Source organism: Rhinolophus hipposideros, assembly GCF_964194185.1.
Source record: "Rhinolophus hipposideros genome assembly, chromosome: 19".
NCBI lineage: Eukaryota > Metazoa > Chordata > Mammalia > Chiroptera > Rhinolophidae > Rhinolophus > Rhinolophus hipposideros.
The window spans coordinates 40,044,945-40,071,737 of record NC_138065.1 but is presented as its reverse complement, the minus strand read 5'-3'; the positions used below and the strand labels follow the sequence as shown (position 1 = coordinate 40,071,737).

Sequence of the window (26,793 nt, the reverse complement as noted above, 5' to 3'; positions counted from 1 at the left end):
AAATTTTTATTACTCTTTTGCATTATTTTTGGATTTGAACCTTGGGTTTGAGTTTGCTGTCATGTAAATTGTTATAATTTTCTTATATTACATTTGATTTACCTGTATACTAACAAAATACACACACCACAAAGTGAAAATGGAAGTACCTGCAAAACCAAGTTCAGATCCATCATGAAGGAAGAATTGAGAAATGATGAGTGGATCCATAGAATGTGGAATTTACTCAAAAGTGACAGAGAAACTGTAGTGGAGTTTTGGATAGTGTTAGTTCACGTTAGCATGTTTGGCTTATATGTCATTTCAACATCTATGGAGTTTTGTTATTCACTGATGAAGATACTGCATATTCTGTTCTGTGAGATAAACTGGAATTTCAAAAAGGAAAACAGCAGTTTTAGATGTAAGCAGTCAAATTTAACCTTTAATTTGAAGAGAAATAGAGCTAGAACCCGACAGCTTGAAAATGGAAGAAGCCCTGACATTTGAGTCTTGTCTTCTTCCTTTACACCAAGCAGTTCTTGATAAGTCTCTGACTTATATGTTTTATTTTCTTGACTTTTAAATAGAATATGTTTTTCTGGAACATCTATATACTATAACATTGAGATTTAGTGCTAGAAACAGGGGTGGAGAAATAAGTCCCAGACTGGGTTTTACAGTACAATAAATTGTAATAGACAAAGCTGTGTTCTGAAAAATTATTCTCAGTTCTACCTGGGTATAGTTGAAAATAAGCATCTGCTTTCATGCTTCTTTTCTTATTTAAACCGTGATTTAATCAAGCTATGTTATGCAGTTCCTTGATTTATCATCATAGAAGCCATATTTGTTTTTTAAAGGAACTGCCGCCAGCTTGATATATTTTATTTTTATTCACATGCAACTACATCTTTTTGTAAATATTCATGACCATTTTAGACATTTTCTTGAATTGAAAATTAAGCTTACCAGTCTATGTATGCTTTCCAGTATTTGTCACTCTTTCCCCGTTTTTAGAAAATAACATTTTTTTTCTATTCATCATTCTCTGTTACATTTTCTCATTGCCCATGAATTCTCAGATATTACATAAATCTGCATCCTTGTGTATGTTTTCAAAAACTAGAACACTTCAGTCAGATACTTGAGAAAAATATCTCATTAAAATCAATTGATTATTTTCTTCCTGTCTTTTCAACGATTTTGCACCTACTTCTCTGATTATAGTGGCTTTTTAAAATAACTCCTTATAATCTTTCTTCTTACATATTTTAATTTAAAAATTATTTTTCTTTTGTTGTTTGGAGAGAATTGGAGAAAGAAGCAATCTTATAAAGGAATTGCCCAAAATATTTTAAAACGAGAATCCAAAACAAATCAAGGAATTATATTGAATCACTGATGTTTGTACAGTGGAATGGTTAATAAATCAGTTCAATATGATGAACCCCAACCAAAATTCTGAAATGTAATCTTATTTTCCTTTTACTAACAATGTGTCATGCCATATAACCTGTTTAACATGACCTCTTAAAGGTGCAGTAAGGCACAGGAGAAGAAATAAAAACCCAGAGAGGGAGCAGGAAGTAGATAAAGGAAATAGCAGAAAGGAGAAAAACAATGAATTGTGATAAAAGGGGTAAAGGAGTACAGGAACCACTGCCAACGGGCTGACCAATATGTGCGTGCTATAGGTCTTTGATTGGAAACTGTCAGCAGGGGCAAGTGTTGATGCAGTCTCTGAGGTTACTTAGTTCTTATTCTCCAAGAGACAAAAGTGGCTAAGGGCATGGATCCCAAATGAATGTAGCCTCCCCTTTTATTTCACCAAGTAGCTTTATTTTTGTCACTCAAGGGGCCATACAAGTTGGGATGGAATTTTGCCATATTCATTTTACAGTCCAAGGCATTCTTCATTCATGTCCTTTAATCTGGGATTTAAAATGGTAAAGCTGAGGCAGCCCCAATAATACATATTCTTAGTTGGTAGGATAGGTCATCAACAGACCGAGATCAAACTAATCAGAAGAGAAAGGTTTGGTTCCCAGGGACTTCAGTTTTCGAGGTAATCTCTCTCTCTCTGAAATTAAAACTGTTTTCTTTGAGTTAAAGAAGGCTACAAATAGTAAATTTTAAAACATAGTCTGAAAAACTGTATTTAAGTTCATGGTACATGTTGCTCTTTGCAGCTTTGGAATTTAGGGGATTAATTATATGATGAAAATCAAGCTGGAGGCAATTAGCCACATACATTTGAGTCATCAGAGAATACTTTGTGGGAAACAATATTTATTGATAGAATATATAGTATTTTCATGCCACATAGCAATATTTTGTGGTTGTGAAGTAGTTGCAATAAACTACGTGTAAAATGGACCAGCCTTGAGCTGGGTAAAGATACTTGCTCCAGTAGATATTAGCACACTGATTTTTATATATAGACTTTTTCAAGTTTTATTTTTTTATATTAGTTTCAGGTGTACAAAACAATATAATGATTAGACATTTACACCCCTCACATAATGATAATCCCCCTCAAGTCTACTACCCTCTGACATCATAAATAGCTGTTAAAACATCACTGACTATATTCCCTATGCTGTACTTTACATACCGTGACTATATATATATATATATATATACATATATATATTTGCATATATATTTAACACATTTTAAGATAACATCTCTTAAAATGTATATACATTTTTTTGGCACCCCCGGTATATACTTTTTATATAGACATTTATTTTGTCAGGCCTAATCATCAAATTTCAAATTTCTAAAATCAAACACCCTTATTGATAAAAAAAACTGAGTATATAAGAGTAACAGTATATACATTAACTCGTAAATCAAATACAAGTACTATTGTTCTAATAAATTGTTTTGACTGAAAACAAAAAAAATTATAAATAGTTGATAAAAAAATATGAGCCAATATCTCTCACATACAAATACTCTTATGCACTCTTTTGGAATGTGTGTACCTCACAGTAGAGACCAATATGAAGGCTAACATTTTCCAGCATAATTTAACGAAAGGTACATACATTGAGAGGAATTCTGAAATTAGCTCCAAGTTTTGTCTTCTCTTTTTAAGTTCATAGTAACTGTATGTCAGTCAGTAGGTGTTTGCTATGTTTGATCTAAGGGAAATAAATTTTCTTATGCATGGAAGGGTTTAGCAAATTCATGTCACGTATTAGTAAAAAAACTAATACATAGTAAGCAAGTTTGAAGGTAGTTTACTGTAATCCCTGCTGAGTTGCACACAACAGTGGACAATTTGTTTGCCCAGATTGATACATATAACTTGCAACCAAACCAACTTTCTAAAATGTAATTCACTTATCAGATGTGTGAGTCTGATGACTGAGTACTTGACTGAGTCCATTAGAATACCAGGAGTGCTTTCCTGCAGCCAGTAAGTGTTTTTAACTAAAGGGTCAGGTTAAAAAAAAAAAAAAATCTATCTTTGGCTAGCATTCGAAATTAGTCTTTTGTTGAATCTGTTTCAGTGAGATTCAGTGGCATATTGGTTGCCTAACAGGAGTTAGTGCATCCAAAATAAATAAAATGTTAGCTGAAGATATGGACTTCCTCATTTAGGATTTCCTAATTTTAAAAATGAGTAGTGTTTTTCTTGACAGAAAATACCCGTGTAGTGGACAGGAAGTATCCTATTTGACAGAGCATACTTAAGATTAAGGATTTTTTGTTTGTTTGGTTATGAAAGCAATTCATGTTCTTTGTAGAAAACTTGGAAACCATATAAAAGTATAAAGAACAACAAAATCAGCAAAATTCTAATAATTTTACTGTTAAACTTTGGTATATTTCTTTTGTCTCTTTTACTTCTCTCCCATTCTTTCACTGTTCTTTTTTTCCTTTTTGTTTCAAATGGAGATTATATGGGATATTTTGTTTTTATATTTCACTTTCCCCTCCATAAATACATCGTGAGTATTTCCACAAGGAATTAACGTTATTGAAAAACAGTATTTAAAATGTTACATGTGCACCGTTCATTTATTTCATTATCTTCTATTGAGCATTAAGATTTTTTCCCTCTTAACAGAGAATATTTGATTAGATATAATAATTTTAGGGGAACAATATATTCTTGTCTTGAGACAATATTATTTTATGGAAAAAGGTAGTTCATTTTTTTCCCCTATAATCAACAGCGTATCTAAGACAAACATGGAAAACAAGTGTAAAAGAGTGGGCAAGATATTTTAAAAATGCTTTTAGAAATTTAAGGTAAAGTGTAAATGATGTTTAATGTTAATTTCATACCTCTACATGTTGATATCTTTTTGTTGCTGTTGTTTTTATTGCCTCAATTGACTACAAATGTGATGTTGCCTCGATTTACAGATTTCTGGCAAAAGTGCTCATTTTTATGATTGAAGTTAGTCACAGGCTTCGCAGGCGCCATCTCTTGGCTTTGTGGTTTTAGCGAAATCCAAGTGGAGTCGATTGAGCTGTTCACATGTCTGAATGCCAGAAGATAGAACCGAAGTAAAAGATCCTGTTCTGGAAAAATAAACCACCCAGAGGACCTGCGTGTCTTTCCTTATTTCTTTTGATTTCTAAATTAAGAACTAAAATTTAACCATGAAGCAGTATTTTCAATTTAGAATTAAAACAATCCAGACTTCTAGAAAGAAGTAATTAAATGACCTAGGTGCATAGTGCAGTCAAGTGTGTTATTTTATTTTCATTGCTTTACCAAATGTGCTACTATTTCTATGTTTTTTTCTTCCAAGTGTATCTGAACAGTAGAACTAACAACAATTTATATGTTTGTGTAAGTCACCATCAGCAACATTTTATGGGTGAACTGACAGCTTATCTTTGATAGAAATGGGATTAGATGTAAAAATAGTCTGTCTTCAAAAAGCTGTGAGACTTAGGCGATAATGATATTATCATTAACTCATATGAGTTGAGTGCTGGGCTTTATGCTTCAATTTTGTTTAATCCTCTCAACAATTCTGGGAAGGTTGATTCTATAGATGAAGAATGTGAGGCCAAAGGAGTTTCATTAAGTCGCCCAAGGTCATGCAGCTAGTAAGTGGTCGAGCAGAACTGGAGCACAGGATGTCTCTCCTTCAAACTCCATGTGTGTTTAGGCTTAGTTTCCCTAGAGATGTGAGTATTGTCTCTCTAAATTCCTGTGGCTTTTTTTGCATCATACTTAGCTCACAACAGTGTTGTTTGCATTTATATGATTCATTTTTATCTTCCTACTAAATTATAAGCTGTTTGGGATCAGGGGTTGAAAAACTGAGAATGCTCAAATTGTGTAACCCAATAAAATACGTCCTCTCTGCAAGCCACACAGTACCTTCTAATAGGAGCTAATAAATGCTTATAGATTAATGTCTACCGTGGGCTAAACTCTGGCTGGATCCCAGGAGTAAATGGACGTATACACTGGGTGCAAGAACTGTAAAGACGTTTGGCATTTTCATGGAGAAGGTGCTAACCTTTATGGAATGCCTACCACATATATGTGTTTACATATCCTGCCCCATTCAGTTCAAACCAATCTTACAGATGAGGAAACTGAGGCTGAGTGATATTAATTAACTTGTTATAGCTAGTAAGCAGCAAAATCAAAATTGGTATTCATGTTTGTTTTATTCCATAGCCTACGTTTTTTCAAACCTTTTTATTGTATTCTAAAGTTAACTCTTATATATGTGGCCAAACATGGAAGAAGAAATAAGTGGAGAATTAATACAACTATAGGCTAAAAATCCTTGAGAAAAACTCTGAGTAGAGTTTTGTTACCATTATTCTATTAGATCTTAAGGCAACAGAAATGAGAAACAAGAAATTGTTCACAATTTTATGTAGATTCAGTAGATACTTACTGAGTATCTAATATGTATTAGAAATTATGCTAGCTGTACACAGATATTAGCCACACAGAAACACTTAGGAGAGGTATTTCCAAGTCTGTTTTATCCACAAAGGCACTGAAGCTTAGAGAACTAAGTAAGTTGTCCAAATTCACACCACTAATAACGTAGAACTGGTATAAAAACACAGGTCTTGACTTGAAATACAGTGCTCTTCTATTGTGTCCTTTTTTTTAATGCCATCCTGAGAGGACAGCTATTAATTGTTAATAAAACTTTATTTTGAAATAGGGAAGATTTGTGCACTGCTTTCTTTGTTTTGAATGGCAAGACACGTGTGTTAACAATTGCTAATTTCTATCTGTAACTGTTTGAAATATTGGATGTTTGGAGTTTTCATACGTGTAGCAAGCTTAAAATTGTTCATGAAATAATTATATCAATTCTGCCCAAAGTGAAGCATTTATAATCTTACTCTTAAATTGTTTGTCACTTCAATTCTCGCCTGTTTGTTATTTATGTTATATTCATTCAACGTTTATATTTTAGGTAGGGGGTGTGTCTACATTCTTCATCTTTGTCAAATCTATTGACAGGCACGTTTATCATGGTGTTTGGTCAGTTGCTTAGGGGACAAAACCAAACAGCATATTGGTTGTGTTATGTTGGGCTTTGTGGTTTTACAGTTTAGGAAGTCCAGTCCTTGCTCAATAACATGCAACCATTTTCTGTTCTAAATTTTTTCTACTATATGTAACCAGTGCTTTAAAAAAAAAAAGTATTTGGAGGAGACTAAAGAAATTTAGATTCCAAAACAAGGCAATGATGCCAGAATCTAATCAATCAGGAATTCTTTTGTTTCTATAACAATTAAACATTTAAAAATTACCTTTAGAGAATAGGGACTTATTTGAGTGTGGTTTGGAGTAAAGAATGTGGGCTTTAGAGTCAGATAGATCCAGGTTGAAATCTGGGCTCTGCAATTCATTTGTAAAATGAAGATAATAATACCTAACTTTCAGGCTGTTTTGAAGAGTACACAATAAAATAAATGTATGTGTATGTACAGTGCCAGACAAAAAGCAGATGGCTATTATTTCCTAGTACTTCCAACTCAATTCCTAAACATATAAAACATGTGGATTCTGAGAATATTAAACTGTTAAAATTAAAATTAGTGAATTTAGGATAAGACCTCTGATTTGAATGTGGTAGTTTTAAAGTCCCATTATGCCATCCTCTTCCTTGAAATTATCCAAAACAACAAGGTAATGAGAAACAAAAATGTAAACAACCATTTTGGGTGAGACTAGGAGATTGCTAAAGCCCCAGATTTTGCTCCCAAAATGAAATTTCTGCCCAACGCTGTGGAGATTGTACAGTATGATGTGGAATTGGACAAAAATGGAGACAGAAGGCAGCACTATGAGAGGACTGTTTTTGAAGACAGAGGAATGCACGCTGAGTTGCACTGTCCGAACGCCATTTTTATAACAGGACAGATTGGTTGTAGCAGCAGAAGGCAGGTCTTCTCAGACCCAGTTTGGGTCTCAGCAGTGAAGAAAATGGGCCAACCACACGAAACACAGGCCATCCTTTCAGCAAATGGCCAGTCTCTGTTGCAGTGGAGAAAAGTGTTTGAGTTCAGAAAACTGCCACATCTCTGCCTGTTGACTGAAGGAATGTAAACGGCAAATCAACATACAAACAACATACTTTATCAGGAGTGATAGTGCTATTACCCTGAGCCATGTATGTCCCTGGATTCTTCCTCACATGAACCTCCAGCAAATAGCTGGTACAGAAAAAAATTGTCAGTTTCAATACTGTGATACAAAAAAGAACCAGTCCAAGATCTTTTTTTTTTTTAATTGCAAGATACAATATGAGGAAACAAAGGGAAAAACCAAAAGCTAGGTAAGGGAAGTTTATGAGAAAAAAACAAAACAAAGAAATGTAGCCATGAAATAAACAAAAATGGTTATTGGACATTGTACCATAAATTTAAAAATAAAGCAAAAACAAAACCTTAAAGAAATAAATGTGTCTATGAAGGATTAGCATAAATCAAAAATACGAGAAGTCAGAAAAGAGATAGTAGGTGAACAGTGGGGAGACTCAAGAAAGAAATAAAAGAGAAAAATAAAACCATCAAAGAAATAAGTTGGCAGGAAAATTAAGAAAGAATAAACACTGCTGAAAATATGGTGAAGATCTAGAAGACAGATGCGAGAAAAGTGAGCAAAATGAAACAGAAATTTAAAAAGAGTTTAAATGGATTAGAGAGAAGATGGTACCTATAAGAAGACCAGCAAAGGAAATGAAGCATGTACATTATGAGTCACTGATAAAGAAAATGGAAATTATTGACAAAATAAATATTTGCAGACATAAATTAAGTGAGCTTCAACAATTAAAGAAGACTTGAACTTAAATGTTGAAAAAGTATACCAAACCCAGTGGAAATTGCCCCAGAGCCATGAACATAAAAACATACCCAAGTTAAATTGCTTAACATCAGAGATAATGAACGAATCCTTTGGGTGACCAAGGAAGAAGTCACTTGCAGAAGAAAAAGATTATTGTGACCTTAAATTACTCTATAACACAGTCAGTGCCAGAAGATAGTAGAACGAGTGTGACTCAAGAATTTTATAACCAGCAAAAATGTCGTTCAAGTACAAAAGCAATAGCAAACAATTTTGAACATACACAACTCAGGGATTTTTTTAAAAAAGAAGAAGTATAGTCATTCAAGAGATGTCTGTAAAAACGATCGCAAAAGTACTAGCTTTGATCCCTGGGTCCATGTGACTCATCGACCAAGAGTAAAACAAATATGGGGATTAGGACAGCATATCAAATTATCATGTTAGTTGTGCTGACAGTAGAAAGAATTAACCTTACAAAAGTGGGACAATAGAGGGAAAGAAAATGTCAGGTAAAATAAGCACATTGATTTCAAATGTATATTAAAACAAGCTAGGGTCAGGATCTTGATGATATAAGATATGGTTTACTTTAAGTCAAATTAACCTGAAATACATCAAAAAGATCATTTTATAATGTTAAACAAGACAACATAACACTTTATATATTGAAATATTCACAGTGAACATGTAAGTGACATATGAATAATTGATAGAACAAAGCAATATTGACAGAAGTAGAAGTGTTTTAGAGTAAGAACCCTAATTTTCTTCCATAGTTCTTGACAGATCAAGTGGACAAAATTATGTAAATTTATAAGGCCTAGTTAACATAATTAATACGATAGATCTAATTAGTATATAAAACTATGTTTCCTAAAAACAGAGATACACCTTCTTCTCAATGATCATGGAATATTAACAGAAACTAAGCATTTATTTAAGGAAAATTGTACTAATTGCAATACAGCAAAATTAGAAATTAATAACGAGAAAAATATTAAAAACAATTCATCTAATGTAAGAGTCTTTCAAAGTCAGGTCAAAGAGGAAATCAAAACTAAAATTATTAAAATATAGAAAATAAATACAATACAAACACAGCATATCAGAATCTATGGTATGCGAGTATAGATAAAACAGCTCCCAGAAGAAAAAGTATAAATTTACTATTTTGAGTAGTAAGTTAGGAAGTCAGAAGAAAACAACCAAATTAATCTATGCAAAGCAAAATGAGGTAATTAAAAATATAAAAACAGAAATAAATAAAGTAGATAAGAAATAAATAGATGTACTTCTTTGGGAAAAAATATTAGCTAATGAAAGTTTAAAAAGGTAGAGGCCACAAATATGTAATGTATGAAAGAATAGGATTCTAAAAATGCTGGAAATTTAAGCAATAAGAAATGTTGTTTTCTAAACTCTAGGTGAGTACTTTGAAAAACTAAATAAAGTGGTTCAATTTCTAGAGAGAGATAATTTACTAAAGATTCCAAAATGTATAGAAAATAAAAATAGACAAATGAACTGGGGTGGGGAGGAGGGGGAGAAGAAGGAACAGAAATCTAGGCCCTGATGATTTCATAAGGGAATTCTACCAAACCCTTAAAAACCTGATAAGTCAATTGTTTTTAAACTGTTCCAGAGAATAGGAAAAGGAAATTTAACAATTTTAAAAATGATGTGTGCATGATGCTGACATCAATATTTAGAAAAGATTGCACTTAAAAGAAAACTGTAGAATCATTCATATTCATGTTCATGCAAATAACTATGCAAAAATCCTAGATAAAATGTTGATGAACAGAACCTAGCACACATTAAAAGACTAAAACATCTTGATGGGGGGGGTATTTCAGGGACATACTGTTTCAATAAAAGGAAATCTATTAACATTACATTTATGGAGAGAAGCTCGTGATTTTAGTCATACATGTGAAAAGGCAATAACATTTAATATTCATACTTTATTTTTTTAAAAAAGAACAACCTCTAATACAGTTGGGAATAGATAGATATTTTCTTAACTGGATAAAATATATCTATTTCAATCCCAAATCCAGTATCATACTTAATGGAGAAACACGAGAAGCATTCTTGTTAATTTCAGAAACAGATAATGAAGTTCATTATCACCACTATTATTTAACATTTTTCTACAGTACTGACCAATTCAATTAGACAAGAGAAAGAAATGAGCGATATAAAAATTCGAAAACATTTTCAGCTTATATGACTATACTTGGAGAACCAAAAGAATCAGCTGGAAATTCTTACACAGTAAAAAAATTCCAAACAGCGGTAAAAGAAAATAATGATACAAAATCAATAGCTTCTATACGTTACAGCCATTTAGGAGATACAATGAAAGAAAGACCCCCAATTTTCAACGTCAAAAAAAATAAAATAAAATAGCAATATGCTTAACAAGAAATGTGTGGGCTTATATATGGGGGAGGGAAGAGGGAACTTTAAAAGGCTTCTAATGTTACCAAAAGAATACCTCAATAATTGGAATATTGCACCATGGAACATCTCAGCATCTTGTTAGTTTATCCTAATTCATTCTATAAATTTATGTGACATCCACAAAAAACCTACAGGATATTTTTTGGACCTAGATATGCTGATCTAAAGTTGATATGGAAAAAATACTAGCACAAAAAGCCAGGAAAATTCAACAAAAAGACAGTAATGATGTGGAATTAGTCTCACCATAGATTAAAACATATTAAGCCTCAGTTATTAAGACAATTTGGTTCTAGGACATGAAGGGAAAGATTAATGGAAAAGAATATAGAATATGTGTGTGAATTGTAGTGGCATGTAATATCAAGGGGGAAAATGGACTTTTCAACAAATAATGATGAGCCACCACCATTAGCTCAATGATGAGCTAATGAGTAGCCATTGGGGAAAAAATGGATCCATGCTTCATAGTTTACACCATCAGGAACTTTAATGGATCATAGATGTAAATGTAAAACAAACCATGAAAGTACTAGAAGACATCATGGGACAATTCTATATAACTTCAGCATGAAAGAAGTTTTTTCAACTATAACAGAAAAACCAGAACCATAATAAAAAGAGTCATAAATTTTATTACATAAAAGCAAACTTTCTGCACGGCCAACATGGCTATAAGAAACATCAAACTAGAGAAAATGTTTTGCAACTCCTGTTACAGACAAAACCTAATTTAATGTATTAAGAACTTCTATAAATTGACACAAAAAACCAACAACCCAATATAAAAATGGACAGAGGCTGTTTTATATGAAGAAAGTGAAGAGAGGTCTTCCCTTGATACTGTATATTAAGCATTTCCTCCCTCCATTATTTCTGTCTCAATAGCCATCTTATTTCCATCGTAGCACTTATTCTAACTATTGCTATTCTAACTATTGCTATTTTTTCTCTTTGCTTGTTTACTTGTTTTATTCTCCATTTTCTTTTTAAGACTGTGAAATCCATGGGGAATGGGATCATGTCTGTCTCCTCTGTAGGTGGCTCCCTTGTGCCAAGCACTATGTTATCAGATATAAGGCGCTTAATAATGTGTTCTATTCTAGTCTAGTCTATTCTATTGCTTCTTCAGAAAAATACCCCCTAAACATTCTTCCTTATGACCTATGCCAAACATACTCAACTTTCTTACAGTAAACTTGCGAGATGGGTTGAGATTTGCAGAATTAAAAAGAAGTCACATAAATTCACATAGTAACAGAGCTAGAATGTGAACTGTATTATGCTTTCGATGGCTAGCTTCAAGCACGGGACATGATTACCTAGTAGGGACTAAAAGATTATTTGTTGAATTAAAAAGTCTTAGAAGAATGTTTGCCAGAAGAGATCGTATATAAATAATATAACTTGATAATAATATTTTCATATAAAATATTAATTAGTAATCCTAAATCAGTTATCTATTTTCTCTTTTCGATAAATGCTGTTGTTTTAATCTCAATCTTGTTTGGGTATTACTATTTTTAAGAATCAGAGAAATGGAAATTAAAGATCAAGCATATTTCTGAAATGCTTTATCATGTAACTTCAAATTCTGAGATCTGATTTAATGATAAGCATGGGAAATGATGTTCTATTATCTCCAAAGGCAAGAAAATGGAGTTTGAATTTATCTAAAATTAAAAACTCATATAAACACAAAGTTTGACTTTTTCATCTCATGCAAGGTAAACATAAAGATTGGTTTAGGAGGCACGGCTTAATCAGAAGTTACCTTACTTACTGATGCCTTTTTGCAATGGAAATTTGAATTCATTAAATTATCTTCAGTAGGGATAGGAACAAGAAAAGTTTTCTTTTTTTTTTTTTCTTCTAAAGTATCAGAGGGAAGTTGTTCCTTGTACTATAGTGGATATTTATTTTACCTGGCATAACTTACGTCTTTGATGTTGTCATGACAGTTCCTGGCAGAAGCAGCATGCTATCCTCATTAAATTCCCAGGACGACTCTGTGGAGTCTCTAGGATTATTATCCTCATGTGATAGATGAGGAAACTGAAAAGTCATTGGGATTCAGGAACTTGACAAAAATTAAAAACAAAGCAGAACAAAAAACTAAAATGTGGCAGAGGCTTGATTGTAACCCAAGTAGTTTTGATTCCAGTGCCTGAGTTCTTAATGAAAGCAGTAGACTGTGTCTTGGGACAAACATTTAGTACATGTGTGCTACGGGAGTGAACAGTTCCCCGCCAAATGCCATGTTTCCTCTATGCTCTGTGCATTTTCTGGTGGGGTCTGGAATAGCACCAATCCGAGCACTATTAATCATTTTGGTTGGGAACTTCACTTGGACTTCTCTCCCTTTCAGAGTCTCTGCTAATTGTTATTAATGGATGCCTGTAAAACACATGTTAATTACTGCATTTGGGTTTGAGTACAGATTGTACACCAAAGAAACAGCCCCTGCCTTTGGAGTTCAGGTTTTAAAGAGAAGGCTTGATAGAATCAGTGAACAGGAATGTTCTTCAGAGTGAAGGAGAGAAGCTTGGGAACTTGGAACAGAGGTATTGAAACCCTGTGATGATAAGACAGGCCTGATCACTGTGATACCAGAGAAATGCCGCAGAATGTCTCTTGTTCCTCATCTATAGTTTTTGGAAAGTTTTGGATACATGCCACAGCCTGTTGGTAACTCTGGGGACACCCATGCCTCTCCTTGAAAATGCAGCTGTGCGTTGGTGATGTGGGAAGAGAGGGAGTGGGGTGCTTCCTATGTGGATACTTTCTCATTACCAGGCATGGGCATGATGTGCGGGTTTGCCTTGGGTTGAAGATGCCTTTGGAGAAAATTGACACTGGAACAAAGTAACTTCATTGACCTTAAAGAGACTAGGTTAACTTCCCAATCTAGGATAGTTTTAGTTACCAACTAACATGAATATTCCGAACTTCTTCACATTAGGAGAGGTATTTAAATTCAAAATGAATACTGTGTTTCCCTGAAAATAAGACCTAGCCAGACCATCAGCTGTAATGTGTCTTTGGGGGCAAAAATTAATATAAGACCCTGTCTTATTTTGATATAATATAGGACCGGGAATATAATATAATATAAATCATATAATATAATATAATATAATATAATATAATATACCAGGTCTTAGGTATTATAAGATATTATAAGTATATATTATATATACTATATTATATATACTATATTATAAGCATATAGGTATTATAAGGTATTATAAGACCAGGGCTAGGTATTATTTTCGGGGAAACATGGTACTCTTTTAAAAGATGATTCAATTTTATGTTCAATATTTGCAATTATGCTGCATATTTCATATTTTTAATATTTATTCTCTGGAAGACAAAAAGCAAGACAGATACACACGTGTATATGAATAGACACACACCATTGCAAGAGTGTGGAGAGAAAATAAAAATTAGTGGTAAGCAGAAGGGAACCCACATGTGCCTGTGGTTGAATTTCAGTGTTACAAGTCTGAAGAGTGTTTTATTTCATTCAATCCAAAGGAATTCTTTGTATGTTCAATAAAGACTAACAGTAGGAAGATGACATTGCCAAGAGTTGTGCACTTAAAAGAAAGATGAAAGCTTTAAGGGAGAGGATTGAAAAAGAATACCATACCCAGATAATGACAGTTGTGATTAGATTCTAAATACTTAAAATATTTTACCTCATAACATTAACGGATAATGTCTCTAATCAATGCTTTCCTTGTTATCTTGCCTAATGCTGAGGAGTATTTCTGTGCCTTTTCCTGGTGGCCATTGTGAACCAAGGAAGAATCACATGCAGCCAGAATTCATAAGCACAACTTTAGGCTTGTATGTGGTCACATGAAATTCCTCCCTTTCTTCTTAAAGTATAAGTACGTACAGTAATTTGAAAATTTTGAAGAAAGGTAAAAGTACTCATTATTCTACCTGTTCTAAATATCCCTTTTTACTCTGGTATGACCTTTTAGATTTTGTACTTTTGCATATCTGTCTTTGTAGATAGTTGCAGAGTATATATACAATCCTGTTTTGCCTTTTTTATTTAATGTTATATGATAAACATTTACTTGTTGGAGCAGTAGTTTAATTGCTACCTAATATTATTTAGGGAATCATATGGTTTTACTCATATATCTATTTTGAAATTATTTATTGATATCTTAGTAATGTCACTGTCTTTTTATGTTCAGTGAATTATAACAAAGAAGGAAATTATTGCAACATGCTTTTAAGACTTATACCTATAATACACATAACTATGGTAAATTCACAAAAGTGGTAATCACTTATAATCTTACCAACAGTATAAATATTCCAGGTCTATTATGACACTGGTGTGAGTGATAATCTTAAAAATAATTGTGTTCTTTCTTACATCAAATTTGCTCCAGTCTACGTCTCTTTTATTCACATTTGCTCCTGGTCTTGTTTCTTTGCTATCCTTCATTTAATGAATTTTCTTTTGACATAGTAATTGGTAATTTATTATTTTTTGTCTATAATTTGAATGATCTCTTCAGATAGTACAAATTTTGGTCTATTTTATTTAATGACATAAATGTTGCAAAATCTGGCTTTATATATTTTTTCATTTTCATTTGATTTCTATATATTCATACCTATCTATTTTCTCTTGTGATTTCTTCTATTACTTTGAAAAGGAGAATGTTACTCTTCTATTCAGATATATTTTTACATTAAGATTCAGTTAATCGTAATGGTTATATGAATCATTTAATCCTTTTGGAGCTTATGTTACAATATACTGTCAAATATGAATTGAAATTAAATATTTTAAAATGAGCAATCCTGTTTTATGTTCCTTGTCTTCAGATACTAGTTTGTCTATAGATTATTAATTCTTCTGTAGTTATCACATATTTATTTGTATACAGCTCTTCTATATTCTTAGTTATTGATGCTTGTAATGTTCTCTATTGTCTTGTCAGTTTTCATTGATATAAATTGCCCATGTGCTGTTCAAAATAAATTTAAGAATATTGTTACTAAGTATTCTAAAACACACACAAGCAAAAAAAATACTTTTGAGATTTTTAATGTATTAAATCCATAAATTAAATATGGATTTAAAATATGCCAGCATATGCATATTTTAATATTTAGCTTTCTTTTATATAACCATGGTCTTTTTTTCATTAAAGAGAGGTCTTTTATGCTTTTTAGTAAGGAGTACTACCTAATTCAATGTCATGATAAACCTGGAACACTCATACTGTTGGCTGGGATTGTAAGTGAATGGTTCCTTCTTCCACCTTCCTAAATCTAGTTTGTTTGTGTCTCTTCTGGCCATCTGGAGGCACCATGGGGCATCAGCCATAAAATATGAATTGTGTATTTTTGGGTGAATCCACATAGGAGTTAAATGCTCTGATATTTGCATTTAAAACTGGCATTGCACAAAACAAAGATGGATGGTAAAATTCATGCTGATAGTTTAAGCCACAGGATTGCCAGGAGGAAAAGATCTTCCAGGCATGGTACCTGCGAGGGAGCGCCCATGGGTACCTGGATACCTGTGGACCAAGTGCAGACCCATGGTATCCCTGAAGTCCCACTTTGGGATGTGGCTAAACTCGGCCTCCAGCCAGATGGGCTGCTAGTTTACTCCTACTGCCAGGTGTGGGACCAAAGCGCTGTGCTCCACCTGGAGCTGGATCTGGTGAAGCTGAGCCAGACATTTCTTCTTCCCATGGCCCCACTTCCTTAACTTTTGACAGATAGGCGACCCCCAGGGATCTTTCAACCTCAGGGTTGGGATATGCTTGGTATCTGGATTGGGAGTGCAGGAAAGGCTTGCCTCGCGGAGGGCTGAGACTTGGCCCTTGCCCTTGGCCAGTGCTCACACTTCCTCATCCCAGCCCTCTCCACCAAGTCCCTTCTGGAGCAGATGGTGGATGTTGGCAGTCAGCAGAAGCAGAGATGGGGCTGCTAGGTAGGACCTGGGGCTGATGGGGGAGAAGAGAACAGGTGACTGAGAACTGTCCTCAGAAGGTGGTGAGAGGTGGGACCGTGCGTCAGTCAAGGCTCCACGCTCAGAGTGCACATTCCATTTTGCCTTGAAACTTCACTTACAAAATACAAATACAAAGATAAAATGGTTTCAAGACAGTGACTGCAAAACATTAAACCCCAGAGGGGGAAAGCCCTTTGGTGAGCAGGGCTCTGTACCAATGCACTCGTCATAAACCCACGTAGTCAGCCTTTGATTTGTAAGACACACCCCGATATTTCTGACTGGGTGACACTCAAAGATCCTACTCTTCAAATGTATTTGCTTGCTTGTGCTTTCTCCTGCCCTCTTGAACGAATCTTAAGGATATAGTGCCTGTTTGTTGAATGAATGAATGCAAGTATTTAGGGAAAAGCATACACATAGTATCACAAATATACAGGCACATAAAAGCTTTTGTCATATTTTGAGCAACGTCTCTGATTTCCATATTTTGCAGATGAAGGGTTTACGTCATAAATATCGTTTTGGATCACTGAATTACATTTTCCCTGCATACATTTGTTTAATTGTGCAAACAGTCACAACTAACTGCAAACAGTCAGGGCTGAAGTTAAGTCTAGTCCCCTAACATGTGGAAATTTCAACCATATTGATGATTCTTTTCTAAGGACTTGCAAAGTAGTAGTTTGCAAGTAGTTTTTCCTTCTTCAACATTTTACCTCTCCTTTTGTAATAAAAAACTTTGAAATAAATTCTAATATTTTTACCTTAAAATGTAAAACACCTTTTTTTCTATAAGATTATCATTATTTAAATTTTAAAATGTTCTTGTACGTGATATTTTCTTCTTTTTTGTTTGATCACGTGGGAAAGATTGTTAATGACATTTTATTAAGTAGCATGACTTAAAGTATTATATTTTCTTATCTCTCTGAGTAAACCTGATCAATGCATGGATATATTTTGATGTTAAAATGCCCTTTCGTATTTAAAATGACAGGTAAAACTGAGAGTCTGAACTCTGTTGGCCATTAAAAATCCCACGGCTGTTTTTGTAAGAGCGCTTGCTGCAGCCCTGGCCGCAGTCCAGTCTAAGCAATAACATCCTAGTCAGTCTACCTCAAAGTCCTGTGTCAATTATTAAGGCATTCTTCTTTGCTTCCTGTTCTAAACAGCTGTGTGACGTTGCTGGATTCATGTTCACGATTTTTCTATATCCTGTTCTGCCCTTCAAGTGAAATGACTTGCATTGTGTATAGATTATCTGCAATTTTGTTAAGTGCATATGTTTAAGTTTATCATACAACTCATTGTTAAGTGATTCATCTCTTTGGATAGTCAAGCGGAATGCTATTTAATCAATATTGGCTAACATGCTATGCATGAATTCATCATTGACCTGGATTTTATAAAGCACACCAAATTCATCACTTGTGTCAAAACAATCATTAAGGGCCTTTGAGTGGTCTTGAAAATTACCTGTTTAATGTGAGTAGGAATGTACTCCATTAAATGAGTCCTGAAATATATTTGGCATCAGCTCAGCTCGAAGTCAGGAAACAGTTCTGTGTTAGTGGATTATTTGCAGATCTTTTAAAAATGGTACCGGACAGGAACACTGTAATTGAATGAGGACAGAGAAATCTGGAAAGAGTGTATTGTACATTAAATTGAAAACAGTAAAAGTAAATGTAGTTGCTAATCTGATTCTCTGTAGCATCCCAAAGCAGGAAATATAATTTATTAATTTTTCATTTAGATAACTTTAATGCTTTGAATACATATATTTATACTAGCAACTTTGCACACAGAAGACATTATAATTAATTTGTGTTAAATCAATTGAGAGTAGATGTTAGGAAATGGAACACATTGAGCTATAGATCATTGAAGGGATTTCGAGCAGGCCACATCCCAATGCCTGGAATTTCTTTGCTTACTGTGTCGCCCTGTGTTAACCTGGTATTCTCTTCAGGTCCCAGCTCACACCTCATCTCCTCATTGATGCCTTCACTGTGTGTTTTCCTAGAGTTCAACGGTTTCTCTGTCCTGTCTGGACACTGAGAACATTTGCTGCCCCTTTGCAGCTGTGTTGCTTGGCTCTTCTCAGATGCTAGATTCAACTTTTTAACTTTTCATAGCTTGGTATTTTTTAAGTTTTCAACTACATTTAAATTTCCATTATTGCAGACCCTGTGACTTATATATTTCCTTGATTCTTCTGTAATGTTTTGCAAATATTGATTAGTTTGTAATCTTAGGGACTCTTGGTTTAACTTTTCCCATACTTACGTGTAACTATACATATAAGACCAAGACCTATATATGTGTATATATATATATATGTATATATATATGTATATATATATGTATATAGTTTTAAAAAACAGAGAAATTCTGAACACTGATATCAAATCACGCATAGGCAGTATTTAGACCCCAGCAAGCAGCAGTAAATATTCCTCTTATTATCAAGGAACCACGTTGAGTGAAGAAAAACTATAAGGAGCAGAAGTCTGTTAGTGGAAAGGAAAAAGGAAGTGAGGAACTGGATATTGATCTTGCCAAGTGAAGCAGTGAAAGAAAATACTACACGGAATTTCTTTCCATTATTTTCTCAAATACAATCCAGCAACTCAGATTAGGAGAACAATGGCTGAGACGCTGGAAATAAAGTTAAGCCATCTGATAAATAAATCATTAGGAAACAGGCAATAACAACATTAATGAAAAGAGGAAAGACTTCCTTTGTGTTTCAGATACTGTTATGTTTTTTAAATCAAAAGTGATCTTCTCAAGCAGGACATATTTCTTCCTTTCTTTTTTTTTTAATTGGGGAATATTGGGGAACCGTGTGTTTTTCCAGGACCCATCAGTTCCATGTCAAGTTGTTGTTTTCAATCTAGTTTTGGAGGGTGCAGCTCACTGGCCCATGTGGGACTCGAACCAGCGACCTTGGTGTTATGAGCACTGCGCTCTAATCACTGAGCAAACCGGCCACATAGAACATATTTCTTATAGTATTTGTAATATACATCTTACTTTAATGTTTTTTGGTTTTTTAAGATACGCTATATGTGGAAAATTGTATCTATGGATTATCTACATCAATAATTTGATTAAAGTAAAGAACAAAACATTTGGTTAAGGGAGGAAACTGAAAACTTCCACAGTTGACTAGTCAGTGTGACACGGATCATGTAGCATGATCTTTAGCTTAGAGCACAGAGGCTCGATGGTGTAATGAAAAGAGCAAGAAATAAGGGACCCGAAGACCAGGGTTTAACCTTCCTTTTTTAAAAAACTTTTTAAGATTAAATTTATTGGGGTGACATTGGTTAATAAAATTGTATAGGTTTCAAGTGTACAATTCTGTAATACATCATTTATAGATAGCATTGTGGGTTCACCACTGAAAGTCAAATCTCCTTCCATCACCATATATTGCATCCCCTTTTACTCTCTTCTCCCTCCCCCCTTCCCTCTTTCTCTCTGGTAACCACCATACTGTTGTCTGTTTCTATGAGCTTTTGTTTGTCTTGTTCGTTGGTTGCTTTCAGTTTTATATCCCACATATGAGTGAACTCATATAGTTAGTTCTCAACTTTTTCTGTCTGACTTATTTTGCTTAGCATAATAATCTCAAGATCCATCCATGTTGTTGCGAATGGCAGTATTTCATCTTTCCTTATGGCCGAGTATTCCATTGTATGTATGTATCACATGTGGCCACATGTGGTAATCTTTCTTTTTTTTGGGTCTTCCTTCGTTCCATCTTAAAACATTTATTGAGTATCTCTTATAGGTACAGTGAGACCATTCATCTCCTTGTGTTGACAGTCAAGTGAGGGAGACATAAAAGCAGTGGCAATCACAGTTTCACACAGTATCAAGTGGCAGATGCCATCATTCCACAGGCAACATGGTGTTGTGGTAATCCAAAGAGACTGGGTGGCTTTGGTTTATCACCTAACCTTCAATTGTTTACCTAATTATATCTGTTCTACCTTCTTCATGAGGTTTTTGTGAGGCTTGAAAGGTATTACTATATGTTACAAAGTATGATGAATTGTAAAAAATACTTGCAAATGTAGATATAGGACATAACAGTAGTTTGATAGACTATGGGAATATCTTGTAAACTTGATAAATAGAATTGAAACATAAATTAGCATTAATACAGAACTTATTTGTTTTCTCTAACTTGAAATCCTAATTTTTCATCTCCTTTTTGAAATCTCCCTCGGTTCTCTTTGCAAAGAATATTCTTTATATGAATTAGTGCTCCCACACCACCTTTTCCATACTTCTATTTTTGTACTCACTACATTGTACTATTATTACATATTTACAGTTTTATCTTCTCCACCAGACCTTCGGACTTTGAGAGCAGGATTCACCTTTGTTGAATATAAGGTATATAATCCTTATATTACCAGTGACAACCATATATACTAGATGCTCAATATACGTTTGTTAGGTAGATTTGAACAGGAATTTTCCAGTGAGGTTTCTTTGTGTGTTTAATTATAGTGTGTACTAGGCAAGAGGAATTTTTGTTTTCTTTTTTGGTCACTTAAAGATAATACCCGGGTGTGCAACAATAAAGAATTCTGGATGTGGTGTGCATCAAATTGGGCACTCTGAAAATGCCCGTGGTGGTCCAGAGGAAAGAAGAAAGTTCCTAGTGATAGAATCATTGACAGAATGGAAGCCGTAGAAAACAGGAGGTTCGTGGACTGCTCAGTGGGTTAAGTGGGCGACACAGCCTACTCGGTGTAGTAATGTTTTCGAGTATCTTAACCTCTTTCTTCACCACCAAAGTTCTTCAGTTTCATCTTCTGCAGATCTCACATTTTCTTGTCTGTAGAAAAGGGGATTGAACCAAATGATCTTCAATGCCTCTTCTAGCTCGATTCTATTTGGAGACTGATGGTTGTTTTATTATCTTTTGGTGCGTTTTCTTTATAAACAACTCGATAAAATTCGTCCAATGAAGGGGAGATGATCTCTGCATTCTGTTAAATGTTATGCACCTTCATTCGTCCCATGTCTTTACTGTGCAAATATTATCAAGGGAGCATTAAAGTAAATTGGAGAAAAGGCAAAACATTCCAGGAGGTAGGGCTTAAATCAGGCTTTATAGAGTGAGAGGTGTGTGAGCTGATGAAAGACGGTGGGGGTGACCATAGGGATGGTGAGGAAGCACTGTCGCTTCGTGCAAAGTAAGGGGTGTTGACGAAGCTCAAAGATTGGATTAATGGCAGTGAGGGCTTGGAATACCTTGAGAAGTTCTCATTTCATTCTGTAAGTTACAGTGGACCATGTTCAGGCAGGAAGAGAGGACAAAGTTGTACCTGTTGAATGTCATCAAAGGCTTGGCAGGGGATGAAACCAACACAAGCAAAAAGGAAGAGAAGAGGAAATGGCTCATGACACAACTGGCACCAGGCTCGATTAAGTGAAGAGAAAGACTGGGATGGAAGCAAGCTGTGAAAGGAGGAGGGCTGATTTTGCCAAATAGTCATATCATTCAACTCAAGAGTTGGAAAGGATACTTACAGCTGGGGGGAAATGGCAGCTCCGCAAGCCTTTACCTCTCCTGAGTATTTCTCATAACTGATAAAAGATTTATCTCAGCTGTCCAGTGTGGTTTGCAAAAATGTTTATTAATGAACTGCAGGAGAGATTTCCTATCTTTGTTGAAAACAGGTGGATATTTGAGTCTCTGGAAAACTAAATGAAGGCTAATCGGTTCTCTTATTTTAATAACATTCCTTGGTCTCCACTCTTGAAGCAGGCATATATCCAGAGCTGTTTTTTAAAAAAATTATTATTAAAGAGAATGTTCTTGCATGTATGCACTTTTTATTCTTATGTAATTGCTTTTTCTTTTTCCTAGCATTTATTTTGTATTTCTTTCTACTGCTTCAGTTTTGAATTCTAGAATTATTACAGTATTATGCCATATAGGGTCACAGAAGCTTGGCTTGACAATACCGCTGGCAATTTATATGTCAGTAAAACTGCCTGGCATGTTCGTTGCTGTTTGCATTCCTTTGCAAAGTATGCCATTGTTTAGTCTTGAGGGAGTAGGCTTCGCTGATTTTCCATATTCTTGGGACATGACTGTTACACAGCTAATGACTGTTCTGCTTTGTATGGAATGTTTGCATTTTCACAGTTTCTCCAGTTGCCTCTCCATTCCTTGTATATACTGCAAGGTATCTAATCTATGGTGAAGGATGGAGGCTTTTTTTTCCAGGTATTTTCTAAGAAAAACTACATGGGTTATGGAAGACAAATTGTGCTTCTTTTCCAATTTACTTCCTTTATTTCGAAAATCCTACTATTTGTTTTTGTATCACATTTAGCACATTATAGAAGACCTGGCTAATTAATTATTCTTTTTTGAAGTCATGAAGTCCTTTTCTAGAAGTTTTCTTTTGAGGTTAGAAAATGTCTTATAAAAACTAAATATTAAATATTTTATATAATTGTGTACTTTAGTTGCACATGGTAGTTTTGAAGGCAGCCCGTGTCTTCATTAGATAAAAACAGAAAACTTTTATCCACCCTGGGAATTTAAGATGATATCTGTGCACATTATACTCAGATGAATTTTAGTACTATTATTTAAATATATGGATGTTGCTTGGAGAAAATAGGTGATACCTATAAAGGTCACTTTGCACTTGTATATTTTAAAGGCTAATTATTTTTAAAGAAAATGATCTTTGTGGATTAAAATATTTACTATAGATGTGCTATATCCTACAAAAAAAATATTACTAACATAACCCGCACTGTTATCTGGGCTCCTGGTTTTCCAGCAAATGCCATGGTCCCTATCTGTTCCCACTTGAAGCAGTGGTTTGCACAGTACAACAGGGCAGTTCTGAGGGTGGTAGTGACCCCAAAGGTAATCATGGTGGTGAAAGCCATCTCAGGAGAGTAGTGATAATGATGGACATTGACTCCAGCCATGGGGAGGGAAGAATTAGGGACCATTTCCTATACTTTTACTGTCCTCATGTCTGTGCTGCAAGTTCTTAGAAACCCTATGGGTTAGGCAGTGAAGGTCATTGGTTGTTTTTTTGTTTAGTTAATTAAATTGTTTTATTACAAATGAATTTGGACCGATGGAAAAGTTGCTGACACATTTACAATTTAAAGTTGAGGAAACAGAATCGTAGGACCAATGCGTGATTTATTTACAATCCAACAACAAAGTCTGTATTCAGTAAATATTTACTGACTGGTGAGAATAAAAAGGGACTGACACTGGGGTCTCCTGATTCTTTGTCTTATGACATTTTTGACTACTCCTTAGTATTTTTCAAGGCTAAAATCCACTCTTTTAGGTATTCATAATTTACGGCAAATTGTAAAGTATTCTTTGGTAGAGTCTGTTGTTTTGCAGATGATTTCTTGTTAATAAATAACGACGTAGTTTACAGTGAAAAAATATTTGTAAACATGACGCATTAAAGCCTTGAATGCTATTCATTACTATTTATTTATCTATGTCATTTTTATCTTCACAGAAATTGGCCCAGTGACTATTACCACAGATCCCAAGAAATTTCAGTATGAACTCCGAGAACTATATGTTCAGGTTAGTGCTTGCTTTCAATTTCATTTCTTTTAGGGGAAAGGAAAATCATGAACTTTTGGCTGACTTTCTTTATTCTTATATCTGAAAGAAGTAATCACTGATTTTTTTTCACCCAATACCACTTCGTTTTCTCACTTGAGTCCTCAATGAATTGGACCACGGATATGGGAGTGGCACAGATTGGGTTCAAAATATCACCTTCATTTATGCATTGTCAATGGCTGCTTTCATGCAACAATGGCCAAATTGAGGAGTTGTGACATAACATTTGGTCCACATAGTCTAAGATATTTACTACATGACTCTTGACAGAAAAAGTTTACTGACCCCTGCTCTAGATGAGTCCCTTCACTGATAATCATAAGGAATAGTTAATTCTTCCCCTACAACAGTAATGGTATAATTAAGGTACTTTTGATATTCTATACTGTAAATCTATCATATAAAATTTTTCACTGTTAAGAATAATTTGGTTATTAGGGAAGAATAACATTAGTTTAAATGTTATTCTGGAAGCAGGACTTGGAGATAAGGTTGATATGTACCTTCTCGGGGCTGCTTTGAAATCATTATTCCCAAATCCATTCATTAAAAATCACTCTACTGTCCTCCTTGGATGGTGTGTGCTGCCATCATCTGCAGACCTTTTGACCCCTGCCTATATTCATCTAAGCTATTGGTACCTGGATCGTCATATGCAGACCTTTTGACCCCTGCCCATCATTCATCTAAGCTATTGGTACCTGGATCGTTGGCTACCTTTCCCCTTCAGGGCTGTCATCATTCTGGGGGCTTCAACACTTCTGGGAATGACCTGTCAGCACCTTCTCTCTTCAGTCCCTTGACCTGCTAGTCATGTTTAATGACCTTTTCTTTACTCTGCTTTAGTCTTCTATTCCCACACACACCCCCTGGACCTTATCATCTCCCCAATCTATTTGCATCTTAATATCCAGCCACAGCCACCTGTCCACCCACCTTGTTGGTTCCTTATACGACAACGGCCTCTTCACAATCATCAAGACTCCAGTCCATGGGCCCCTAACCCGTCTCCCCGGCCATCAGATTTCTTCTTTTATCACATTCCCTTAATCTAATTCAGAGTTCTGTTATTTCAAAAACACTTCTTTTTCTTTCTTGTCCATTGCTTTTCTGTTTAAAAGCCAAAACCTCATTCCTGAATGACCCCAGTGATGTGCATTATTCACGTCTGTCCACCCCTGGCCAAGGGGTATTGAAGTCTCACAACGTGGCAGGTTGATTCCACTGAAAATACATAACCACCTGTCTCCACTGGACCCTTAATACTCCCATGAGCCAACTGTGTTCTTTTGGTCAACGAAATCTCCCATTCCTCTCAATGACAATTATAAATTTTGCCTACTCTTCTTAAGCCTCCATCCCTCACTCATTTAATTCTGGATATTTCAGCAAATGATTTACTCTGAACAAGTGACCTCACTTACTGTTTCCCACAGGCTCATACAAATGGAAGTCCTCTGCTTCTTCATACCTGGTATATAATCCACCTACCTAGACCCAGTACCCTTCCTGTTCCCATTCTTTATTTAAACTCAACCCCTTGACTTTCTCAGGATCTTCCTATCAAAGTGTTTCTTTCAGCTGGTTGAGACTTCCCATTTACTTTTGATTATGTTCAAGTATTTCCAAAAAAACAAATCCTTACAAACGAAACCATAAACAAACAAACAAACAAACAAAAAATCTCTGTTTTTCCCAAACTCTCTCACAGATAACAACTTTTATTTTTCTCAGTTCCTTCAATGCCAAGCAAGTGGTCTGTATTTCCTGCCACCATTCCCTCACACACCCTCTCCCATGTTCCCTACTCAGTCCACTCCATTAAAGTAGCTCTCGCTGGTGACACATGACCTTGATTTTGCCAAAGGCAGTGGAAACATTTCCTTCGTCAACATACCACGTGGATTTCTAGGTAGTCTTTGATAATGCTGACCTCTCCCTCTTTCTTGAGACATTCTCTTCCCGTAACTACTCTCATTTTTCTTTCCACTTTTCCTCAGCTTCCTAGGCAACTCATTTCCCGCTGCTTGGACATTAAATATTGAGGTTCCTGAAGGTTTGGGAACTGGCCCCATTTTTTCTCTTATATTCTCTCTCTTTAGGCAAAACCATCCATACACAGATAAACATGTTTCTAACCTAGACCTCTGCTTTGAGAAGCAGACTCTTATGTCAGTCTCTTGGATGTCACAGTCCCTCTAAAATGAACTCACAGATGTTCTTTTGCCACTGCCCCAAACTTGGCCCTAAATGCTTGCTCTTTGTTTTCTCTTTGTTACCTTTGTTAATGATGGTTACAATATTTAGTTATACTACCAAACATCTGAGTCATTTTTAAGACATCCCTCTCCCTCACCCCATATCAAGTCTTGGTTT

General features: G+C 34.8%; 1 protein-coding gene across 1 annotated transcript in view; it reads left to right on the top strand.

Moving 5' to 3' along the window:
* HMCN1 (hemicentin 1) overlaps positions 1–26,793 on the top strand; it is a 398,907-nt gene that overhangs the window by 69,558 nt on the left and 302,556 nt on the right. The window contains exon 2 of the mRNA XM_081026514.1: positions 24,305–24,375. Within this exon, the coding sequence (XP_080882640.1) occupies positions 24,305–24,375 (71 nt within the window). The remainder of the gene's footprint in view (positions 1–24,304; positions 24,376–26,793) is intronic.